General features: G+C 39.8%; 1 protein-coding gene across 4 annotated transcripts in view; it reads right to left on the bottom strand.

The window, feature by feature from the left end:
- Positions 1 to 22,602, bottom strand: part of cttnbp2 (cortactin binding protein 2) — a 158,360-nt gene that overhangs the window by 124,820 nt on the left and 10,938 nt on the right. Inside the window, exon 1 of one of the 4 annotated variants that reach the window (XM_063057832.1) lies at positions 15,496 to 15,737. The exons of the other annotated variants lie outside the window; for them this stretch is intronic. Within the exon in view, the coding sequence (XP_062913902.1) occupies positions 15,496 to 15,498 (3 nt within the window). The 5' untranslated portion in view covers positions 15,499 to 15,737. Of the gene's footprint in view, positions 1 to 15,495; positions 15,738 to 22,602 lie in introns of those variants that run through there. 4 annotated transcript variants of the gene reach the window in all.

The following is a 22,602-nucleotide window of genomic DNA, read 5'->3' as shown; positions in this document are numbered from 1 at the left end:
TATCCAGGGTAAAGGTATTTTTACACTGGGCTCTGCTATTAGTTGCCATTGGTATGTTTTGGTGGTGGGGATGGAGGGGGTATCAGCAGGATAAGGGAGGGCTGCAGACTCTGGCGTACCTGGAAAATACTGTCTTGTGCGCAAGTTAACCCAAATATGTCAAATCATTAACTGTATGTTTACATGTTCACACAAGTTTATGGCAATGGATTACTTTAACAAAGCAGAAGTTGTGCAACAGGCCAGGTGAAGAGGCCCAACCCTATCTGACATCATTAAAATTCACAATACTAGTTATTTTTAAACAAAATTGGACAAGCTGAAAGCATACATTTAAAATTAAATTCCCTGAAAGCATGACCTTTACTGCCTGCCATTCAGGTCACTACACAGATCTTTTTCCAGAAACGGCTTGCACATAGAACTATCGAGAAACATTAGGTTTGCCAACACTCCCACACTGTAAGAAACTTTCCATGTTGAAAGGCCAGGAAAAACTCTGATGCAGGACCTCATGCTTTTTTTCCCCCCATAAAAGCCACAAAGGCAATGCAGGTGGGGCTGCGAATCGCGAGGACAAAAAGGAGTATTCATCCTCACCCTGCTTACCCATCAACAACAAAGACAAGACGGCACACAAAGAGGAGGTAGAGCGGCTAAAAGAATGGTGCAAGCATAACAAGTTGAGTCTCAAAGTGGGCCAGACCAAAGAGATAATTGTGGACTTTAGGAAGGTGTAGGCTGACCATTCCTCACTGCACATTCATGGCTCCTCCTTGGAGAAAACTTAGAGCGCTAAGGTTCTAGGTGTGCACATAACGGACGATCTCATCTGGAAACCACCTCTTTAGTCAAGAAAGCAGAGCAACATCTCTACTTCCTGAAGAAATTGGGGCAAGTGAGGCTACACACCCCCTTCCGTTATTATAACAAATGTCTACAGGACCACCATTGAAAATGTCCTGAACAGCTGTATCACCGTCTGGTAGGGGATCTGCAAGGCATCTGACCACAAGATCCTACAAAAGATTGAGAGGGAAGCTGAGGGGATCATCAGAATCTCTTTTCTGCCTGTTAGAAATAGTTACCAGGAGCGCTGCATACTCAGGGCTCTCCCATCCATCCAACAATCTTTTCGACACCCCCCCCCCACCCTCCTCAGGTAGGTAGGATGTACGATAGCATTAGGACTATAGCATCAAGCTGGGAAACAACTTCTTCTCTGAGGCCATGAGATTACTGAACTCCCTGCCACCATTTAAGTCTCATCACGTACAGTATGAAATGCCAGTAGTGTTACACTCTTTACTATTTAACTTGTGCTGTAAATTCATCTTATTACCTGTTACTTTATTGGGGTAATATTACTTTATCTGTTGAGCACCTTGATCTGGAGGAACATTGTTTCATTTGGCAGTATCTAAGTGTACTGAATGACAATAAACTTGAACTTGGTTCATCCTGAGTGGAAACAGGTCTCTCATTGACTCTCACAGAGCAATTTCAAAGAGCTATTACAGGTGTGATGAGCTTTAAGATTTTTTGAAATACAATTACTGCCATGACCTTCCTCCCAGACTTTACTCTTACGACATAGAGACATATGTCCATGTTTCAGACACAGCCGACACAGTGAAGGATATTGGTTTTGAGAGTGGACAAGAAGAAAATGTGTCCATCTTCCTAACCTAAGGGAATGGGAAATATTTACCTTCAAAGATATAACACAGCCAATTATTGGGAATTTGGACACTTTTTTAAAAAAAAAATTATTTCAATAACCTAGAGTTTAATGGTCAGACTTCAGGAACAGGTGACAGGCAATTGGCAGATACTGCATTTTTAAAACAGTCCCATTTTTAAGTTATTTCATTTTTTTATACAATGTTCACAGTTACAGGGCAAGATGATCCAATGAGCCTTTGATGGTCATATATTTTCTTTTAATCAGTGGGACTTGTGGCCCTGCTTACAAAAAGCCCCATCTACATTTGCCCCACTGCTGGTATCCCAAAAGGCACAAACCACATTTTCCACTGAATTACATGAAGCTGTTTAAATAACTCTTGTTCCAAGCCCAAGTACGTTTATGGCTTTGCATGTCTTAACAGAGACATATGCAACAATTGGTCAACTGTCCACTGACTTCATCACGATTCTCTGACCAGAAAAAATGAGAGAAACCAAGTGACAAGACCAGAGAATGAGTCAGGACAGCTATCTGCATCTCTGACTTTACTATCTCCCTTTAATCCATCTATTTCAAACCGTCTCCTGAACCAGGATACCCTGATCAGATCACCCACCTTCTCAGTTGCCTTTGTTCACATCACGATTATCATATAGAGTATGCCAGACTTGAGTCGCTGACTACCATCCAAATCTACTTAACTCAAGAGATGTAACTGCCTACTGCATCAAACTATTCAGTAACTCATCCTCTACCTGATGCATCAACAGTTATATAGCTCAGAATCAATGATGCAAACACTTAAAAACAACTCTGGTTTCTGTCAGTCTCATCATTCTACCTGCACGCCTACGGCAACTAGAGCATGTCATCTGCCTGGCATTCCTGTCTTGTTCATTTCGCTGTGCTTCCATTCATCTGACACTTAATCAGTCAACTAAAAATTCATTAATCTGTAATTCTATATCTTTGATTGCTGCATGCTTTATTTTAAAAACTTACATTAAATATTACTTTACATACTTACTGCCCAAATCTTTCAAGAACCAAAAATATTTGAAGCACAAAGCAGCATCTTGTTTTCTGCACCCAAAACACACACACTGTTGCAGATCATTTCTTGTGACCAACTGATTTTGCGTAGTTTTACCAACCATAAACAGAGAATACTATCAGCCTAAATGGATAATGAATTTCAGTAATCCTAAAACAACAAAGAAGCACTTCCTACCTCATTAATACAAGAAAACACAAAAAAGCCAATCATAGCTACTGTTTGTTCGTTTCAAAAATCTGTACACAATTTGCACTTGCAGTGGCCTCACTTTTTTTAATAGGCCTTCAGGACTAATAAAGCAGACATGATAAATTTCCAGGATAATAAATAATACCCCAAAGAAAATCATTTAAAATCTACTTTATATAAACCTGAATGATTACACTATATGTTCAAGGCAATCCATGCAGAAGAACACCTAGATGAAAACATTTGAACTAAAGATCTACTGTGGCTAAATTCACAATCACATCCCTGAACCCAATGAGGATAAAGCTCCTTTTCAAAGTTAGGCTCATCAGAGACATTAGTGCATCCCTGCATCTACTGCCTTGTTTGGAAATAAACTCAGTCACAAAATTACCTCTTAGTTCAAGTAACCGCCATAGATGTTCTTCCCTGGGGTTAAACTCCCAATCTACTAATAGACAACAGCAGAAAGAAACACCTACCCTGTTAGAATGTGACATTTTAAACTTAGCTTGTCTAAAGCTGTAAGAAAAGACAATACTAACTGGCTCACAGTTCAGCCTTTTCCACAAGACTAAAACATAATGCAGTGCTGCTGAAGGAAAAATTTAGTTCTAATTGTCTTTCAGGAAAGGGTTACACCCAGTTACAGTTAATTCACAGTCATGTAGCTATGCGATCTTGTGTTACAGCCAGATCAGAGACATCAAAAGACATTGCTTTCCTTGGCAAAAACATAGATATTTCATGCATTTCTGAATAATTTACATGTCTCAATTTAAAACAAATTGTACACATTTTTTAAATTTCTATTTGTTTTAGCAGATTAGACTATTCAGAAATCTCAGATCATCCCTGCATAGTGATTGCCAGTATTATTTGCATATAATATACATTCATACAAAAACACATATTGATAATCTTACAGACACCAGACTCAATTTTTTTTTATTGTTATAGAGTAAGGCTTACATGAGATGTCAGGTGTTTTTGTGCACAACTACTAACCACAATTGACTCCTGTGTGATATTAAAATCATTGACTGTCAAGTTGAGCTAAGATTAAAATGAAATTAATTTCCTAATTCTTGAATTGGGTTTACTTTATCCTGCAACTTGGATACTGGTGTTCCACGGTTTCAGAGCAAATGTTGAGGGCTTAACTTTCATTAACCACTGGGAAGAGAACAATTAGTGATAAATATAAAAATTGCTGGTGAATGCAGCAGGCCAGGCAGCATCTATAGGAAGAGGTACAGTCGACTTTTTGGGCGGAGACCTTCCATCAGGACTAACTGAAAGAAGAAATAGTAAGAGATTTGAAAGTGGGAGGGGGAGGGGGAGATCCGACATGATAGGAGAAGACAGGAGGGGGAGGGATGGAACCAAGAGCTAGAAAGTTGATTGGCAAAAGGGATATGAGAGGATCATGGGATGGGAAGCCTAGGGAGAAAGAAAGGGAAAGGGGGGAAGCCCAGAGGATGGCCAAGGGGTATAGTGAGAGGGACAGAGGGAGAAAAAGGAGAGAGAGAAAAAAAATTAATAATAATAACAAATAATGGATGGGGTACAAAGGGAAAGTGGGGCATTAACGGAAGTTAGAGAAGTCAATGTGCATGCCATCAGGTTGGAGGCTACCCAGATGGAATATAAGGTTCCTCCAACCTGAGTGTGGCTTCATCTTGACAGTAGGGGAGGCCGTGGATAGACATATCAGAATAGGAATGGGATGTGGAATTAAAATGTGTGGCCACTGGGAGATCCTGCTTTCTCTGGCGGACAGAGCGTAGGTGTTCAGCAAAACGATCCCCCAGCCTGCGTCGGGTCTCGCCAATATATAGAAGGCCGCATCAGGAGCACCGGACGCAGTAAATCACCCCAGTCGACTCACAGGTGAAGTGTCGCCTCACCTGGAAGGACCGTCTGCGCCCTGAATGGTGGTGAGGGAGGAAGTGTAAGGGCATGTGTAGCACTTGTTCTGCTTACAAGGATAAGTGCCGGGAGGGAGATTGGTGGGAAGGGGTGGGGGTGACACGTAGGGAGCGATCCCTGCAGAAAGCGAGGGGTGAGGGAGGGAAAGACGTGCTTAGTGGTGGGATCCCGTTGGAGGTGGTGGAAGTTACGGAGAAGAATCTGTTGGACCCAGAGGCTGGTGGGGTGGTAGGTGAGGACCAGGGGAACCCTATTCCTAGTGGGGTGGTGGAAGGATGGGGTGAGAGCAGATGTGCATGAAATGGGAGAGATGCGTTTGAGAGCAGAGTTGATGGTGGAGGAAGGGAAGCCCCCTTCTTTAAAAAATGAAGACATCTCCCTCGTCCTGGAATGAAAAGCCTCATCCTGAGAGCAGATGTGGCAGAGACGGAGGAATTACGAGAAGAGGATGGCATTTTTTCAAGAGACAGGGTGAGAAGAGGAATAGTCCAGATAGCTGTGAGAGTCTGTAGACATCAGTAGATAAGCTGTCTCCAGAGATAGAGACAGAAAGATCCAGAAAGGGGAGGGTGGTGTCGGAAATGGACCAGGTAAACTTGAGGGCAGGGTAAAAGTTGGAGGCAAAGTTAATGAAGTCAATGAGCTCAGCATGCATGCAGGAAGCAGCGCCAATGCAGTAGTCGATGTAGCGAAGGAACAGTGGGGGACAGATACCAGAATAGGTTTGGAACATAGATTGTTCCACAAAGCCAACAAAAAGGCAGGCATAGCTAGGACCCATACAGGTGCCCATAGCTACACCTTTAGTTTGGAGGAAATGGGAGGAGCAAAAGGAGAAATTATTAAGAGTAAGGACTAATTCTGCTAGACGGAGCAGAGTGGTGGTAGAGGAGAACTGGTTAGGTCTGGAATTCAAAAAGAAGTGGAGAGCTTTGAGACCTTCCTGGTGGGGGATGGAACTATATAGGGACTGGACATCCATGGTGAAAATAGAGCGGTGGGGGCCAGGGAACTTAACATCATCGAAAAAATCCAGAGCGTGAGAAGTGTCACGAACATGGGTAGGAAGGGATTGAACAAGGGGGGATAAAACAGTGTCGAGGGATGCAGAAATGAGTTTGATGGGGCAGGAGCAAGCTGAGACAATGGGTCTACCTGGACAGACAGGTTTGTGGATCTTGGGTCGGAGGTAGAAACGGGAAGTACTAGAGTCTTGACTCAAAAAGGTTACTTGGAATGAGGTAGGGTGGGGGTCAGGAAAAGAGATTGAAAATGAGTACAAATAATGAGCAATTCAATTTGAAGGAAAAGTATCATCTGTAATTTTCCAGTAATGTACAGGTCGATGCAATTTTATATTAAAAAATGCAGGAAGGGGTCAGGAGAGATAATAAAGATGAAAACATTTGTTCTCAATAGCAGTACAGCTGTGAAACCATCAGAATCTGAGACATTCTACATAAATTAAATGAATTCGTGCTGCAATACAAGTCACTGCACTTGCAGCACCTGCTGTGGAGATGCACTGCTGTTTACCATCTGTGCAAACGACATAATCATTTATGTAATAATTCCTCAACTAAATCAAGCATGATCTGGGCAACTGCTGATGCTAAATGCAAAATAATTATACATTAAAGAAATGCTATTGTGAATTATCACCTCACAAAATGAAATAGAATTATTTTCCTAATAGGAGGACATAAATGCATTTTCACTGAACAATTCTTTGAAACTAAGTAATTATCATAAATATGCAATTGTCTTCTGGGAATATTCAAAGTTCAATATAAATGTATCAAGGTACATATCTGTCACCATATACAATGCTGAGATTCATTTTCTTGTGGGTGTACTCAATAAATCGAATAACCATAACAGAAGCAATGAAAGACTGCATCCAACAGGGTGGACAACTAGTGTGCAAAAGACAACAAACTGTGCAAATACAAACAGAAAGAAAAAAGATAATTATAAATAAATAAGCAATAAATATTGAGAACATGAGATGAAGAATCTTTGAAAGTGAGTCCATGGGCTGTGGGAACATTTCAATGGTGAGTCAAGTGAACTTTAGAGAAGTTATCCCATTTGGTTCAAGAACCTTATGATTGAGGGGTAATAACTGTTCCTGAATCTGGTGGTGTGAGTATGTGGCTCCTGTACCTCCTTCCTGATGTTAGTATTGAGAAGAGAGCATGGCCTGGGTGGTGGGAGTCCTTGATGATGGATGCTGCTTTCCTGCAACAACGCTCTGTGACAGGGAGGGCTTTACCCATGAAGGACTGGGCCGTATCCACAATTTCAGGATGTGCAACAAAGGGAAAAAAGTAGTTGATCCAATGTACTTTCACAGGGTTCATCAGTCTCTTCATTATTTAGTTGGGTGTGCTTCTTCAGTTGGTTCCACTCTATATCTAACAAGTCACAAGTTAGATGACTGACCTCTCCTTTCCCCATCACGACGCCACATGGTTACTTCCATAAATTACCAGAAATGTTGTCTCCTCTGATCGTCATCTACATCCTCAGAAAAAACATCAAGTATGAGATGTATCTGTTGGAAGGCCAGCTCTGGCTCACTGTTACCTTGTCTGACCCAAAGAACATCTCTTTGCTGTCTGACAGCTAGTCCAACATCCAGTCTTGAAGAAATCAAATTTTGTTTTGATAACCACTGGGATTTCAGAGCTTTCTATTTCATAATTTTCTCTGTCATAGGCTGGACTAGACTGATTGCAACCATGGCGTATTATTTACCTGGGACTGAGTATCTGATATCATATTTTAATTATCAAGGACTATCCAACTTGCCTCCAACATTATCACCACCATATGTCAATCCATCTGCTGTTAACCATCTCATTCATGTTTCTGTCGTCTTCTGGATGTTTCCATCCAGGGGGTCAGTGTGGACATGGTGGAGGATTACAAATACCTAGGGATACGAATTGACAATAAACTCGACTGGTCAAGCTGTATGGCTGAGGCTGTCTACAAGAAGGGTCAGAGTTGTCTCTATTTCCTGAGGAGACTGAGGTCCTTTAACATCTGCAGGACCATGCTGAGGATGTTCTACGAGTCTGTGGTGGCCAGTGCTATCATGTTTGCTGTTGTGTGCTGGGGCAGCAGGCTGAGGGTAGCAGACACCAACAGAATCAACAACTTATTCTTAAGGCCAGTGATGTTGTGGGGATGGAACTGGACTCTCTCACGGTGGTGTCTGAAAAGAGGATGCTGTCTAAGTTGCATGCCATCTTGGTCAATGTCTCCCATCCACTACATAATGTACTGGGTGGGCACAGGAGTACATTCAGCCAGAGACTCATTCCTCCGAGATGCAGCACAGAGCGTCATAGGAAGTCATTCCTGCCTGTGGCCATCAAACTTTACGACTCCTCCCTTGGAGGGTCAGACACCCTGAGCTGATAGGCTGGTCCTGGACTTATTTCATAATTTACTGGCATAATTTACATATTACTATTTAACTATTTATGGTTCTATTACTATTATTTATGGTGCAACCGTAACGAAAACCAATTTCCCCCTGGGATCAACAAAGTATGACTATGACAGTGATCGCCTGTATGGCCCCTCAACTTTCACTTTCTAGCTTTATTTTTCTTGGACCTGAAGAATGACATTATAGCAGTATCTAAAATTAAGCGGGGGGGGATCGATAGAGTAGGTAGCAATTTTAAGGAGATTTTTTTTTCCTGGCAGTCTTAAATGGACTGCCTGAAGAGATGATTGAGGCAGATATTCTCACAATTTCTAAAAAGCATCTATACATGTACTTGGATTATCAAGACATACAAGGCTATGGACCTAATACATGTCACTAGGACTAGTGTGGGTAAGTGTAACAGGCAGTATGAACATAGTAGGTAGAAGGACCCGTTCTAGTGCTGTACAAATATATGACTCAATAAACTTAAGGTCAGGTAAAATTAGCTGGTCACATTGCCAAAATCCTAACTTGCCAAGTCCCAGTGAATCTTGTACTCACTGACTCCAAGCGACTTCAGGTACAGCAACTGGAAATGGGGTTGGCTCCTTATACCTCGGCATCTGTCTCTCCTTAAATACCAACTCTTCTCCCATTAGAAGGGCTTTGGCTCATTATCAATGTTTGTTTGATTACCATCGTGTGGAGCACTTTGAATGTTAAAGGAAGGCTGGCCCTAGTGATTCAAGGCAAAACACTTTGCAAAATTCGCAATATATCATTAGACTGATTTCTAGCTTTAGGAAATTGGGATATTTCTCAAAAAAAATCCTAACATTTCATATGCATACACTAGTGTAAAACATATTTGCATTCATCCAATCGAATTGATGATATAATAAAACAGGCCCCTGATCAACTAAATGCAGGCTAACACAATGTCACAATCAATAGTATCTTTGATATTGAAAGGATATGTATTTCTGGATTATAAGAATTGTGCTGCAATGGAGAGTAAGGCAGACAAACTCTGATCAATTATTTTGAATTTCACATTTACATAAAGCAAGAACCATATTAAAACTCACAGTAGACTCTGTAGTGACTGTCAACGAAAGCCACCGGAGAGATCTGCAGCTGGTGGTATAAAAGCCTTTACTGGACATACACAAATATTTGGAGTCACTCTGGAGAGAGGCTCCCTGACCCAACATTACATCACATTTTTATATGCTAAAGATCAAAGGTAACAGTAGGATAATTCTATAGTTACAATGCTTTCATAATGCTTCCTTTGAGTTATATATAATTTTCAAACACCTAGATCTTCACACCAATACTCCAGACACCCTAAATTGAATGATAATCACCGCTGTCTCTGAACTGCATTCATGCATATGCAGACATCTCAGGTCAATGGGGTGCTTCCTGGTTTGCAACCAACCTCAGTCTGGAGCTCCAGGAAGACCATTGTTCTGAGCTGCATTTTAAATTCAACTGACAATCGATATTCAGATCTGAAGAGTGGTTGCTGTTGAAATAAATATATGCTATATTCCATAACTCCAGAATATGCCCCAACAGACACCTAGCAAGTAGTCACAGTATTTTCAGCAGATAACCTACTGAGTGACCAGTTAGTGACAGCAGCTAGACGCTATAATAATATACAAACTGCAAATTACTGTCCATCACCATATTTTAGAAAAGTCCAATGGAAAGTAATATCCTTTTCAACAGAAACTAACATTAAATGGGCATACAGCCAAGACCTTTGACATAAATTGATTGTTAAAAACTGGAAAGCAAAACAATGTGATTCAAAGTACAGCAAGCTGCATCCAAAGTACTATTTAGAAAGAGGAATGTGCCTTAGGGGAAATTCATCAGAAACACTTGGGATTAATGCTCACAGAATGCTTCAATTTGTTTAATTAATTCCTACATGGACTAATTCCCCTGACATTTCAACTTCTTTCCTATTACAGTCGCGCATGTTTTGATTATTTAGCAGACTGGCACCTGGCACTTGGTACATGAGTCGTCTATGTTTCAGATTTAATGTAGATGCAAAATAAAAGGAGATTAAGGTTTACAATAGGCACTGCAAAAAATAAACATTCATTTCTCAGATCAATGTATTGTGGATGCCACGATGCAATATTCTACCTTTAGAAAGGAAATCAAAGAATATTGAAATTCAATGACTCAGAAGAGAATAAATAATACATTTTACAGCTGAAATGTCCTATTTGTAGCACAATATATCCACTGGTAAGCAAATGCTTGTTTTTCCATAGGGCATGAACATTGTGACATAATCAGATAATGTATCCTTAAATCCATTCCAACTTTTCCATCCCTGAAATACTACACCATCCTATTTGGCTTGGCTCTGATAACATTGAAGTATCTGGACAGGTGATGCTTAGTCATTTTTAAGTTTAGTGCAATGGTCACCAGGATTTTTTGAAACAAATAATAACTGTGGTAACAAATCAGCAATATCTTGAAGAGCACAAACTTTTCCAGGATATTATAAAACTCTAATGAGGGCAGCACTGTCAGAGATTAATGCTTCTCTGGGACTGACCTACAGATCAACATGTAGATTAAGCCTGGTGTTTGCAGTAAACATTGACATTGCAGGAAAAAATAGATCTGCTTCTCTAATGTTTCTGTACATCAACTACTACTCCTTGAATTTAAATAATAGCCAATTGTTCCTTTTCTTTTAAAATATTGAATAAATCATGTACTGGAGATATGGTGATTGCCTGTCACATCCTACGACGACAGGAGACCTGTGTGGGAGAATTTTTGAAGTGGAAAAGCCGTTGCACTGGGGCGTTTCTACTCTCACGGCCTCCAAGGTCCGAGTCCAGTGCTATGAACAAGCGTCACGAACTGGGGTCTTTCTTGATTGCAGTGGATGTTGATGACGTTTCCTGTGCCTAGTCGTGCCCTTTGTTCTCCATGGAATGCTGCAGAACCGCCTTATCGGATTTTATTGTCAATCCCAACTGTCCAGTCTGCTAGAGCTGACTTCGCGTGCTCAGCCCGCCATCTGCCGATCTCACTGGGCTACCAGACTGCCAACTACCCTCACCTGGTTCAGCCCGCCTGTTGAGATGGTGTGGCTGCTGTGGTAGGCAAACAGCTACTTAGAACCACAGGTGAGAGCTGAGTGTCCAGTGGGGACTAAAGATAAGCGAGATCCCCTGACAAACTCATTCACCAGAGGTGCTATCCTTCCTGGACACTGGAGATATACAAAACTGTCAAAGATTCATTGTGAACAACAGACACCATTGTCAAGGTTGATATATATCGCCCATTTCTATGAGGTGCTATTGGACTACTTTCTCAAATCATGCAATATATAAACCTATTTTAGATTGTATCAAATGGCTATCATCATTAGCATCAATCTGCACTTAAGCCAGATCAGGGAAGGTTGGGGAAAATTACCTGGACACTGTATTTCAGGAGGCAGTCACATCCATTAGCAACTTCAATTTTGGTCAGTGGCCAGGGACAAGAGGGTGTGACTGCAAGTGAGGGAGGTATCAGGATCCAAGGGGTAGTGCTCAAAGAGCCTCAACCCTTCAGCTTGACCAACAGCTCCAAAGTTGTTGCTCCCTGTGAGGACGGGAGTGGGAGCTATAGGAAGGACAAGCGATGGGACTGTGGTACCATGGTTTAGGAAGCCATCCAAGAGGGGTGAGGATAAAATGAACGTAGTTGTAGTGTAGACAGGGGAATAAACACAATCCTCTGTCGCAGGAATACCGAAGGCTGTGTTGTCTGCCCGAAGCCCAAGTTCAGGACATCTCACTTGCAGAGGAATTCGGAGTGGGAAAGGTCCAGTTGTTGTGGTTCATGTGGGTATCAATGACTTAGGAAGAACAAGAGGTTCTTCAGAGGGAATTTGAGTAACTAGGACCTGAATTAAAATGCAGAATCAAAAAGATAATAACCTCTGGATTGTAAACTGATGTGGATGGTTTTGGCACAGGGTTAATAAGATCCAAGAACAAAATATGTAGCTCAAAGAACAGTGTGGGAGAAGTGGACACTGTGAATTTGTGGGACACTGACAACAGTATTGTACTGGCTCCACCTGAGTTATGCTGGGACCAGGTTCCAGGTGAATTGCATTACTAGGACTGTGGCTATGACTTTAAATTAAACCACAGGTGGGGGGTGGGGAGAGAGGCTGGGTTCAACAGATATAGATAAAGTAGAGGGGAAGAAGAATGCAGAAGAGTCTTGAAAATGAAGACTAGGACAGCAACTTTAAGGATTTAACTTCAGGCAACATGGAGACAAAATTGAGGTCATGGAGTATATAAAAAAACATAGACGGGCTTACAGCGGAGTTAGAAATTGGCAGGTATGACATTGTGAGCGTCACTGAGTTGTGCTTGAAAGAAAGTCACAGCTGGGAGCTAAACATCCAAGGATGCACATTCTATCAAAAAGACTGGTAGGTCAGTAGAAAGTGTGGGATGGCTCTATTGGTAACAAATTAAATCATATCCTTAGGAATAAGTGATTTAGGATTAGAGTCCACTAGGAAAAAGGCATTTCTGGATTAGGTGTTGGGTAATAAACCAGATTTGATTCGGGAGTTTAAGGTAAAGGAACACTTAGTAGACACTGATCATAATTTGATGGAATTTATCTTGCAGTTTCAGATCATGAAGCTAAAATCAGAAAATTACACTGGAGAAGTAGAAATTGGGGAAAAAAGTTGGATTTTTAGGACAATTGTCATGGCTGCACTGTCACTTGCAATTATACCAACAATTATTTTCATTTTTAAAATTAATTTTTAACAAAAAATCATTCCAATTTTAAATGTTTAAATATTTTTCCAGGTTACTGAAAGCTATAGTTTATTAACTCAATAACGTAACAATACATTGCCATATTTGTACCATTTCCTGGGAGTTACTCTAAGTCAGGGGTTCCCAACCCTTTTTTACGCCACGGTCCATTATCATTAAGCAAGAGGTCCGTGAACATCAGTTGGGAACCTCTGCTCTTAAGGTTGTTCTAGTGTTTATGAAGAACAGTATCAATACAGTGGAATTCTCTTGCAGTACAAGGCACATGCAAATATCTTAATTAATATCAACTTTTATTTCCATTTAAGGGACATTCTGATTATAAATATCAGCATTCCTGTTCATTCTAGAAAATATTTCATGTATGTACAGAAGTCCATTTTCGCTCAAGTTTAATCATTATAGCGTCTAAGATAGCTGCAGTTACCATCAGCAATCTGCCACAAGCATTGGAATTCCATCTGAAAGCAGCATTAGCAAAAGAGGCATTTAAAATAGTCAATAAACAGTCTTTTGTTGGTTCAATCTGCTGCTGTAGACGAGCTGAATAATTTAAATGATCTATATCAAAATATGATGCAGAACACAAGATTTCATTCACTCCCTGCAACAAAGTCAGAAAGTGACAAGAACACCAGAGGTTCATCTTCCAGAACACCAAATGTTGTGAGCTCTCTCACTTTGCTTTTCCTGTAGCAGAATCCATCTTGCTAGGGCTTTCAATAGAGTAATAAAACAATCATCTGTTCCAATGAAGTGCTTAGACATGATTATCATGAGGATTTATGATAAAATTCTTCATTGATAAAACAACAATGCAATTTGCTGTTATTACATCTTTGAGTTTGTCGTTATTAGGTTTGACATTACTTACACTAATTAGCCTAGGAATAAGAGAAGGCTAGTCAATACCTGGTATATTTAACATCAGTTATTATTGCTCATTTTTGCAGATTTAAGAACCTGTAATTTCTGTCTTGCATAATAAGAAATTAAAATAATGGTTAAACATTTGCATAAAAGTGGATTTTTTTTACACTGGGCAAAATGGAATCAACTGCTTTCTACTATGAGGGATATATTTATTGATTCACGTGAAGTATTCAATAGAAAGAGACATAATTCAAACAGTGTGGCTATACAACTGTAGCCCTGGGTTAAACATTGACCCAAATCTTACTTAACTGACTGAGAGAGCCCCAAAATTTGGTCATATTTTGCATTTACATGACTTTTTTCCTGTAATAATCATTTACATTCTGTGGTTCTAGATATCTGGAAAGGAGTGTTTTTGGAAAAAAATCAGTGTTGATAGATAAATCCTAAGGTCAAAGTCTGGTATTACAGTTAATTTGAATTGAATATTGATGAATCCTAACAAGGACTCCAATGGTACCCCAAAATGCTACAGTGAATCTCTCTCAAGCTTGGCTGTCCAGTATGTGCTTCTAAGATACAGTCATAGGGTCACAGAAATGGGCCCTTTGGCCCATCTAGTCCATGTTCATTCATTTAAACTGCCTACTCCCATCGACCTGCACCGGGACCATAGCCCTCCATGCCTTCACCATTATTGTACGTCGATAAAACTAATATTCTTATGGGGAAGGTAATTGATGGCTTTTCTGCAGACTGCATAGAAATTTCTATAATAGTCTTATTTCAATATGTTTTGAAGCAAATTAATAATATTGGCAAAAACTGGGATCAAGATTCTTAGTGAGGTATCTTTTGGATCAGTTTATTTTTCTTTATTTCATTTTATAGTTTAATACCTTAACCTAATAGTACTGAATTTAAGTAAATCTACTGGTTTGAATTTCCTTTAACTGATTCTTTATAAATTATTTACATCTATGTATTTTTCCCAAATGTTTATGATTATCACAGGCATTTAAAACCCGCTTAAAAAAAAAGCCACTCTGCAACATGGGATGACGTTAAAATCCAAAGTTTCACATTAATAAATTTCACAGAACTACAAAAAGGGTGAAAGGGGTTTGCAGAGAACTGTGTAGGTGGCATTTTCAGATAAGATTTACACAGAAGATACAACTTTAAAACCTCATTTATGTTCTGGAGCTCAGTTTGCTTCTGTAAAATGAAAATAAAAGAATGCGCTAGTAAAGTACTATTATACAATAGGTTATAGGGAAGCAGCAGAAATATGTCAACTGAATACAAAATTCCCACCAGCCAAAGCATAGAGGAAAAAGATATATTCTTATGGTTAAAATATCAGCAACACTGCAGAGCTTGTTGGCAAAACTTTCCATTCACTACAAAGCACATTCATGTCAAAAGAAAGGCCCTTCTTAAAACCTACCATTGTAGTAATCAGATTTGCAGTTATTCACTTCACCACCCCTGCTCCCTTATTCCTATTGTGGTTCTACGATACCATCTATAGGCACACGATCATCTAACTGGCCTGGGTGGATAATATTCATCATACCTCCATACATTTTGTGCCCTGACTTCGGGCAGAACAAAAGCACGGTCTTCAGAGACATAATCAATTATGAACTAGTGGAATTTGATCTTTGTATTCTTTGATCCGACCTGAACATCAAACCACATATCTTACTCATTACTGCTGACGATATCCACAACATGCACCCACTCCCAAGCTGAAGTTGTTAGCCTCCCATTCCACTTGCCCACAATCTCCCAACACATTGCTTTGAATTAGTTCCCCTTTATTCCCCCTCTTACCGATTTTTACTGTTCCCTGATCAAACACAATAAATTATTATTGTGATAGCATGGCCAAAGGTCAAAGATTGTTAACTAAAATGGGGTGTGACTTGCAGTGAGGAAATCTAACACTGAACCAGGGATGATGATTCAACAAAATTAATCTCAAACAAAATAACAAATTTGAAAATAATAAGTTTGAAGAGTTTTAAACCTAGGGTTGAGATGTTTCCCTTCCCAAATTTTAAAACAAAATGGGTAAGAAAGCATAACCATAATCTTTTTAAGTTATCTGTATTTAGGAATTGTTTCAGCTGTTTACGAAAGATGAAAAGGGGAAAAGAGGGAATTAAAGGATGGCTAGTCTCACATGTGCTGATGAGGAAATTATCAGAGTCTATAGTTACAGAGCAAAGTGAACACCCTGAATTTTTTCAACTGATCAGTGCAAGCCAGCTGTCTGAGTATTTTGCATAATCTATCTGGATTTTCAAAAGGCATTAAATATTTATTTTATAAGTGTCAGAAAATTATGCAATTTACTGTGCAGGATAAAAATGGGTTTTAGTTCTGAGTGAAAGTATGATGATGAAGAAGAAAGCCCTTAACTCTGAGTGGAGTCATCGGGACGCCGTCATGACGGCGTCTTTTTAGCAGGTTTTCTTATTTTTACGAGGCCAAGTTTCTAGTTACTCAACCCAGCACGGATGGAAAGCGTGCAAGGGAGCCGGCTGGATTCAAACTCGGGAGCCTTCCCTCCGAAGTCTGGTGCTGATGCCACTACACCACCGGCCGGCAGTGAAACTATAATGGCACAACAAAATTATGAAGAAGTCAAGTACTGGTGGAAAGTTTGAAGTAATGAAGATTCAAAGAGGCTCTGGGTCGCTGGGGATAGGTGGTTAAAGTATCATGGACAAAAACAGGAAGAATTGAAATGGCCAACAAAATGTGCCTGGAATAAAGCAACACACAAAAAAACTCAGCAGGCCAGGCAGCATCTTTAGAAAAAAAGTACAGTTGACGTTTTGGGTTGAAACCCTTCAGCAGGACTAGAGAAAAAAAAAGCTGAGGAGTAGATTTAAAAGGTTGGGAGGGGACAGAGAAACGCCAGGTGATAAGTGAAACCTGGAGGGGGAGGGATGAAGTAAAGAGCTGGGAAGTTGATTGGTGAAAGTGACACAAGGCCATGGAAGAAAGGGGGAGAGGAACACAAGAGGGAGGTGATGGGCAGGCAAGCAAGGAAATACTATAAGAGAGGGAAAAGGGGATGGAAACTGGTGAAGGAGAGGGGTAGAGAGGGCATTACCAGAGGTTCGAGAAATCGGTGTTCATGCCATCAGGTTGGGGGCTACCCGAAGGGAATATAGGGTGTTCCTCCAGCACAAGAGTGGCCTCATCATGACAGTGGAGGAGGCCATGGATAGACATATCAGAATGGGAATGGGAAGTGGAATTAAAATGGTGGACATTAGGAATTCCTATTTTTTCTGGTGGACAGAGCGTAGGAGCTTGGCGAAGTAGTCTCCTAATCTACGTTAGGTCTCAACAATATACAGGAGGACACACCAGGTGGACCGGACACAGTATATGACCCCAACAGATTACATAGATTGGGATACTGCTTCGCCAAACACATACACTCCTTCTGCCAGAAAAAAGGGAATCTCCCAGTGGCCACCCATATTAATTCCACTTCCCATTCCCATTCTGATATCTCTATCCATGGCCTCCTCCACTGCTGTGATAAGGCCACACTTAAGGTGGAGGAACAACACCTTATATTTTGTTTGGGTAGCCTCCAACCTGATGGCATGAACATCGGTATCTTGAACTTCCAGTAATGCTGCCCCCCCCTTTACTATTTCCCATCCCATCTTCCCTCTCTCACCTTACCTCCTTGCTTGTCCACCCACACCACCAGCTCGTGCTCCTCCCCCCTTTTCTTTCTTTCATTGCCTTCTGTACTTTCACCAATCAACTTCCCAGCTCTTTACTTCATCCCTCCCCCTTCAGGTTTCACCCATCACCCTGTGTTTCTCTCTCCCCTTCCCTCACCTTTTAAATCTACTCCTCGGCTTTTTATTTTCTCCAGTCCTGATGAAGAATTCCGGCCTGAAACGTCGACTGTACTCTTTTCCATAGATGCTGCCTGGCCTACTGAGTTCCTCCAGCATTTGGCGTGTGTTGCATGGATTTCCAGCGTCTGCAGATTTTCTGATTTGTGTTGGGACTAGAATAAAAGCAGGTTGAGTGTCGCCAACCACACAATACAGAACAGACTGGAGGAAACTGCAATTGTGCCAACACTTGAACCCCCAAGGGTTAAGTGCAAACTAAGGTTGTGTTCTTTGGAATTTAGAAGCTTGAAGGGTCACATGATTAAAGCTTTCACGATATTAAGAACTGTAATGGAGAAACTATTTCTGGTGGTTAAATCTAGGACAAGGGACAAGTCTAAATGTAGAGCAAGATCTTTCCAGGAGGTCAGAGAGAGGAAAAAAAACTATAATCAAAGGGTAAAAGAGAAGCTTGATTCTCTTCTGCATAGATCAATGTTAAGTTATTTGCCAATTTTAAATGTTAGAATAACAGACTTTGAAAACCAAAATATAATGAGAAACACAAGGAAAAGGTACATTTAACAGAATAAGGTCACAGGTAAACTATGTCTTAATTGAAAGCTGAGCTAGTTTTAAAGGTGTTAAGTAGGGCTCTTCATGTTCCTATAACACAAATTATCCCTCTTTCAGCACCTATTGCCTGACAAGCTCAGTTTTTTTCCAGTTCGCACATTTCTGCCTTGGTTTACCTCATATCATACCTCACCCTTTGATTCATCACTAACTTTGGCCATATTAGCAAAATCCTTGAAGTCCTTTCATTATGTATCCACTTGCTTTGTTATTCTTATGAACCTCAATTATTTCAACTTCATTAAATCAGCTCTTCTGGATTGCCACCCACTTTCATAACAGCTTTATTCTTAGGAATGGCATCAGAATCTAATGCAATCTTTTGTAAAGTTCTGCAACTGGTATTAATGCACTATCATGCTCGTTATATGCAAAACATTCTGATTATGTATACCAGCAATCAAAGACATATTGAACTGATCACCGGAAAAATAATTGTCCCAAATATTTTCTTTCTATCATTGTCACTTGCTGTGTCGTATGACATCAGCAATCATGATCTCATGACCATAACTGTTCTTGGGAAATTTTTCAACGGAAGTGGTTTGCCATTGCCTTCTTCTGGGCAGTATCTTTACAAGACGGGTGACCCCAGCCATTATCAATACACTTCAGAGATTGCCTGGCATCAGTGGTCTTGTAACCAGGACTTGTGATATGGATCAGCTGCTCATGCTACCATCCACCACCTGCTCCCATGGCTTCACATGACCCTGATCAGGGGCTAAGCAGGTTTTACACCTTGCCCAAAGATGACCTGTAGACTAGCAGATGGAAGGAGTGCCTTACATCTCCTTTGGTGGAGCCATATCACCACCTGTTCTTTTTGAATAAGTCACTCCTCTTCTGAGAAAAGCAATATCTCAAGATCTGACCTCCCCATTATGTAGATATACGTACTCAATTATCTCCACAGTATGGACTTTCACTTCCCAGCTAGTCCATTTTTGCTGGATTTTCTTTTTCTTGTCAATGCTTTCTTGTGTGTTCATAGCCTCCCACTTGAGCAATTTGCATTGTTCACAAACTGAACCCAATATGAACCCAATATAATAGCTGTCTGAAAACACTAAAGAACTTCACATTGCACAATGTTTTCTGATGGTATATGTGCCGAATAATACCCTATTAGTAGAGACCAGATCTGAGAGCTTACTGTGAGCAACACCTCAAGAGATCTCAATGATATCTTGATGATATCTCAAATCATTAGTAAGTGGTTTATTATGATGAAGAACACAGTTACCAGTAAGATTGCAACAATCAATCACAACTAAAGGAACAAAGTCTCTTAGCAATTGATTAAATCCTCACCCAAGTGCTTACAGTGTAGAGCTCTTCATCTTGAACACAATATTTCAGCAATGGAGAAGATTACTTCTGCTGAACATTGCTCAAATTTTATAAAATTCTTCCTTATGCAGAGATATTCTGGACAGGATACTTGTTTTCCATCCTCCTGTTGCTGTTTGCATTTTTGACAGCTACGCAATCGTGAATACACACATGCAAATCATAGATATTAAAACTGATGTTATTATAATTGTAATTTTTATTCTAACAATAATTACTTGATTAACCTACTTACAACTTCATACACTTAATTATGAAAGTATGTATTGTGGAAGACATTAAGACAATCCTGTTCTCATTCACATTTGACTTGTGCGAGATAAATTTTCCACCTCTCCCCATGCACCACTGTAAACAAAAACACACTTTCTGCAGGATCCAAACACCCAAGTCAGGATTTAAATATTCAAGTAGATTTTTTTTTAATGTACATTATACTTTCTTAAGAGCTCACTGTCAGGCTATTTTGAGATCAGTTTCTGATATTGTTGCACCAAAATAAACCTATCCAATATATATGAGACACATGGTCATAGCAAAAGGTGGTTTTTCATTTTAGAAGGAGGCTTTTTCTATTCTTTGAAGAATGTTAAAGCTCCTGCAAAACTGCTAATCCTCTAAATGTGAATTATGTTATTCATCACACTCAGAATTTTGTTTTGTGACTACTACTGGGTGATAAAGTCTGTTCACCTCTTTATATTTATATCAATAATGATAGAGAGAAAGTCACATGTTCCTCTTCAGAACAGACCCTTCTTACATACAATCATCAATATGAGTGGATTTATTTGTCAATATTGCAGGTCACATTGTGATTATTATCCCTTGAACTGAAACATATCCACAGGCACATCTTCTGTCTTGAATTTTGAAGCAAAATCTCTGTATGCTTTTGGCTTTCTTCATAACTAGTTTCTTGTGGCGATTTGCATTGCAGATGTATAATTAATGCAATGGATTTGCAGAAAACAAATTTTGGCACATCTTTAACAAAAATGTTGTTGAAACAAGTCAGTTTGTAGAGGATGACATCAAACCTGCCTAGAAATTACTGTGTACACAACTCAGCCAAAAATCAATCAGAAGTCAAAACCAGTGGCTGCAATATGGGTTCTTGGACCCTTTATCAAAACGGTCAATTTGTACCGTCTGGTGCTAAACAAGACAATTCACTTTTCCATGGTACTCTTCAAGTAGCACTCTGGAAAAGTTATAATCGACATTTATATGTAATCTGAACTATTACACATGATCAGAAGTCAATGAACTTCTGAACCTTACACAGGCTAACACAGAAGACATTTATTACCTCATGTTTGGAACCATCAAGTAAACAAACCTGGTTAAACAACACCCAATCTATTACAAGAGGTCATGCACATAGAGGTTTTCAGCTTATAAATGTGAACATTCACTATCATGAAAAACGACATTGTAATAATACGTCTAAGCTGAGTAATATGCATAATAAATTCCACACAGGAATGATGCCATCCTCTGCAAACTGAATTGCTTTGACAACTATTTTCTACAATATATGCAGCATATTATTTTCTACAAGTCCATTTAATCAATGATACGCATGCAATTCAAATTGGCACAAGTTTGTAGATATCATGGAGTGAGGTAAAATTTTTCAGAAAGTTTTCTTCAAAATTCAAGATATTATATTTTTATAGGAGAGGAGCCCAGAATTTCTTGGCAGCAGCAAGCCTGGTGCTCAAACCTCACACAAAAATGTGCACCTTCTCTGAACAGATCCTCTGGCAAGAATATCGTTGCAGGAACCAACTCAGTGGTGGAGCCCAGCATATGGAATGATCTTCTAACATAAATCACAAAACAAGGTCTTTCTCACTACTGCTTACAGTAGTTTTACAGGCAATAAGATCCCAGCAAGCTGATGGTCAAATTTTTCAAAAACATTGCTAGTAATAGTTAAAAACAAGGTATACATATTTTAACATGAAAGCATTTTATTTAAAAAAATACTAAAAAAGTATTTTAATAAACTGAATTAGCTTAAAAATACTAGATCCCCTGTAGATGTGCTTTGCCATTGAAATGAATCAGGTTGCTGTTGACTAAACATTGAGTTAACAGCTTCTCAGCACATAGTATTATAGAATTCACCTTGCAGTTTGAGAAGGAGAAACTAAAAATCTGAATCACAGTGGAATAAAGGGCGTTACAATGGTATGAGACAGGAGCTGGCCAGAGTTGAGTGGAAGGGAACTCTAGCAGAGGTGATGGCAGACCAGTAATGGCTGGAGTTTCTGGGGGAAATCTGGAAGACACAGGCGATACATCCCAAAGATTAAGTAGTATTCTAAAGGGAGGACGAGGCTGACAAGGCAAGTCAAAGACAGTATAAAAGTAAAAGACAGGGAACCTAATATAGCAAAAATATAGCTTTTTGAAACTAACAGAACGCAACTAAAAAGCCTTAGACAGAAGAAAAGAAATATGAAGGTATGCCACCCAATAATATAAAAATAAACAAAAAACTTTTTATATATAAAAAGCGTAAAAGAGAGACAAAAGTGAACATTAGACCACTGGAAAATGACTGGAGAGGTAGTAATTGAGGACAAAGAAATAGCAGAAGAACTGAATAAGTATTATGCTTTAGTCTTCACTGAGGAAGACATTAGCAGAATGCCAGAAAAGTGAGAGTGTCAAGG

Source organism: Mobula hypostoma, chromosome 9 (assembly GCF_963921235.1).
Source record: "Mobula hypostoma chromosome 9, sMobHyp1.1, whole genome shotgun sequence".
NCBI classification, from domain to species: domain Eukaryota; kingdom Metazoa; phylum Chordata; class Chondrichthyes; order Myliobatiformes; family Myliobatidae; genus Mobula; species Mobula hypostoma.
Note: the sequence above shows the minus strand (reverse complement) of the source record. Positions and strands in the feature narration are given on the sequence as shown.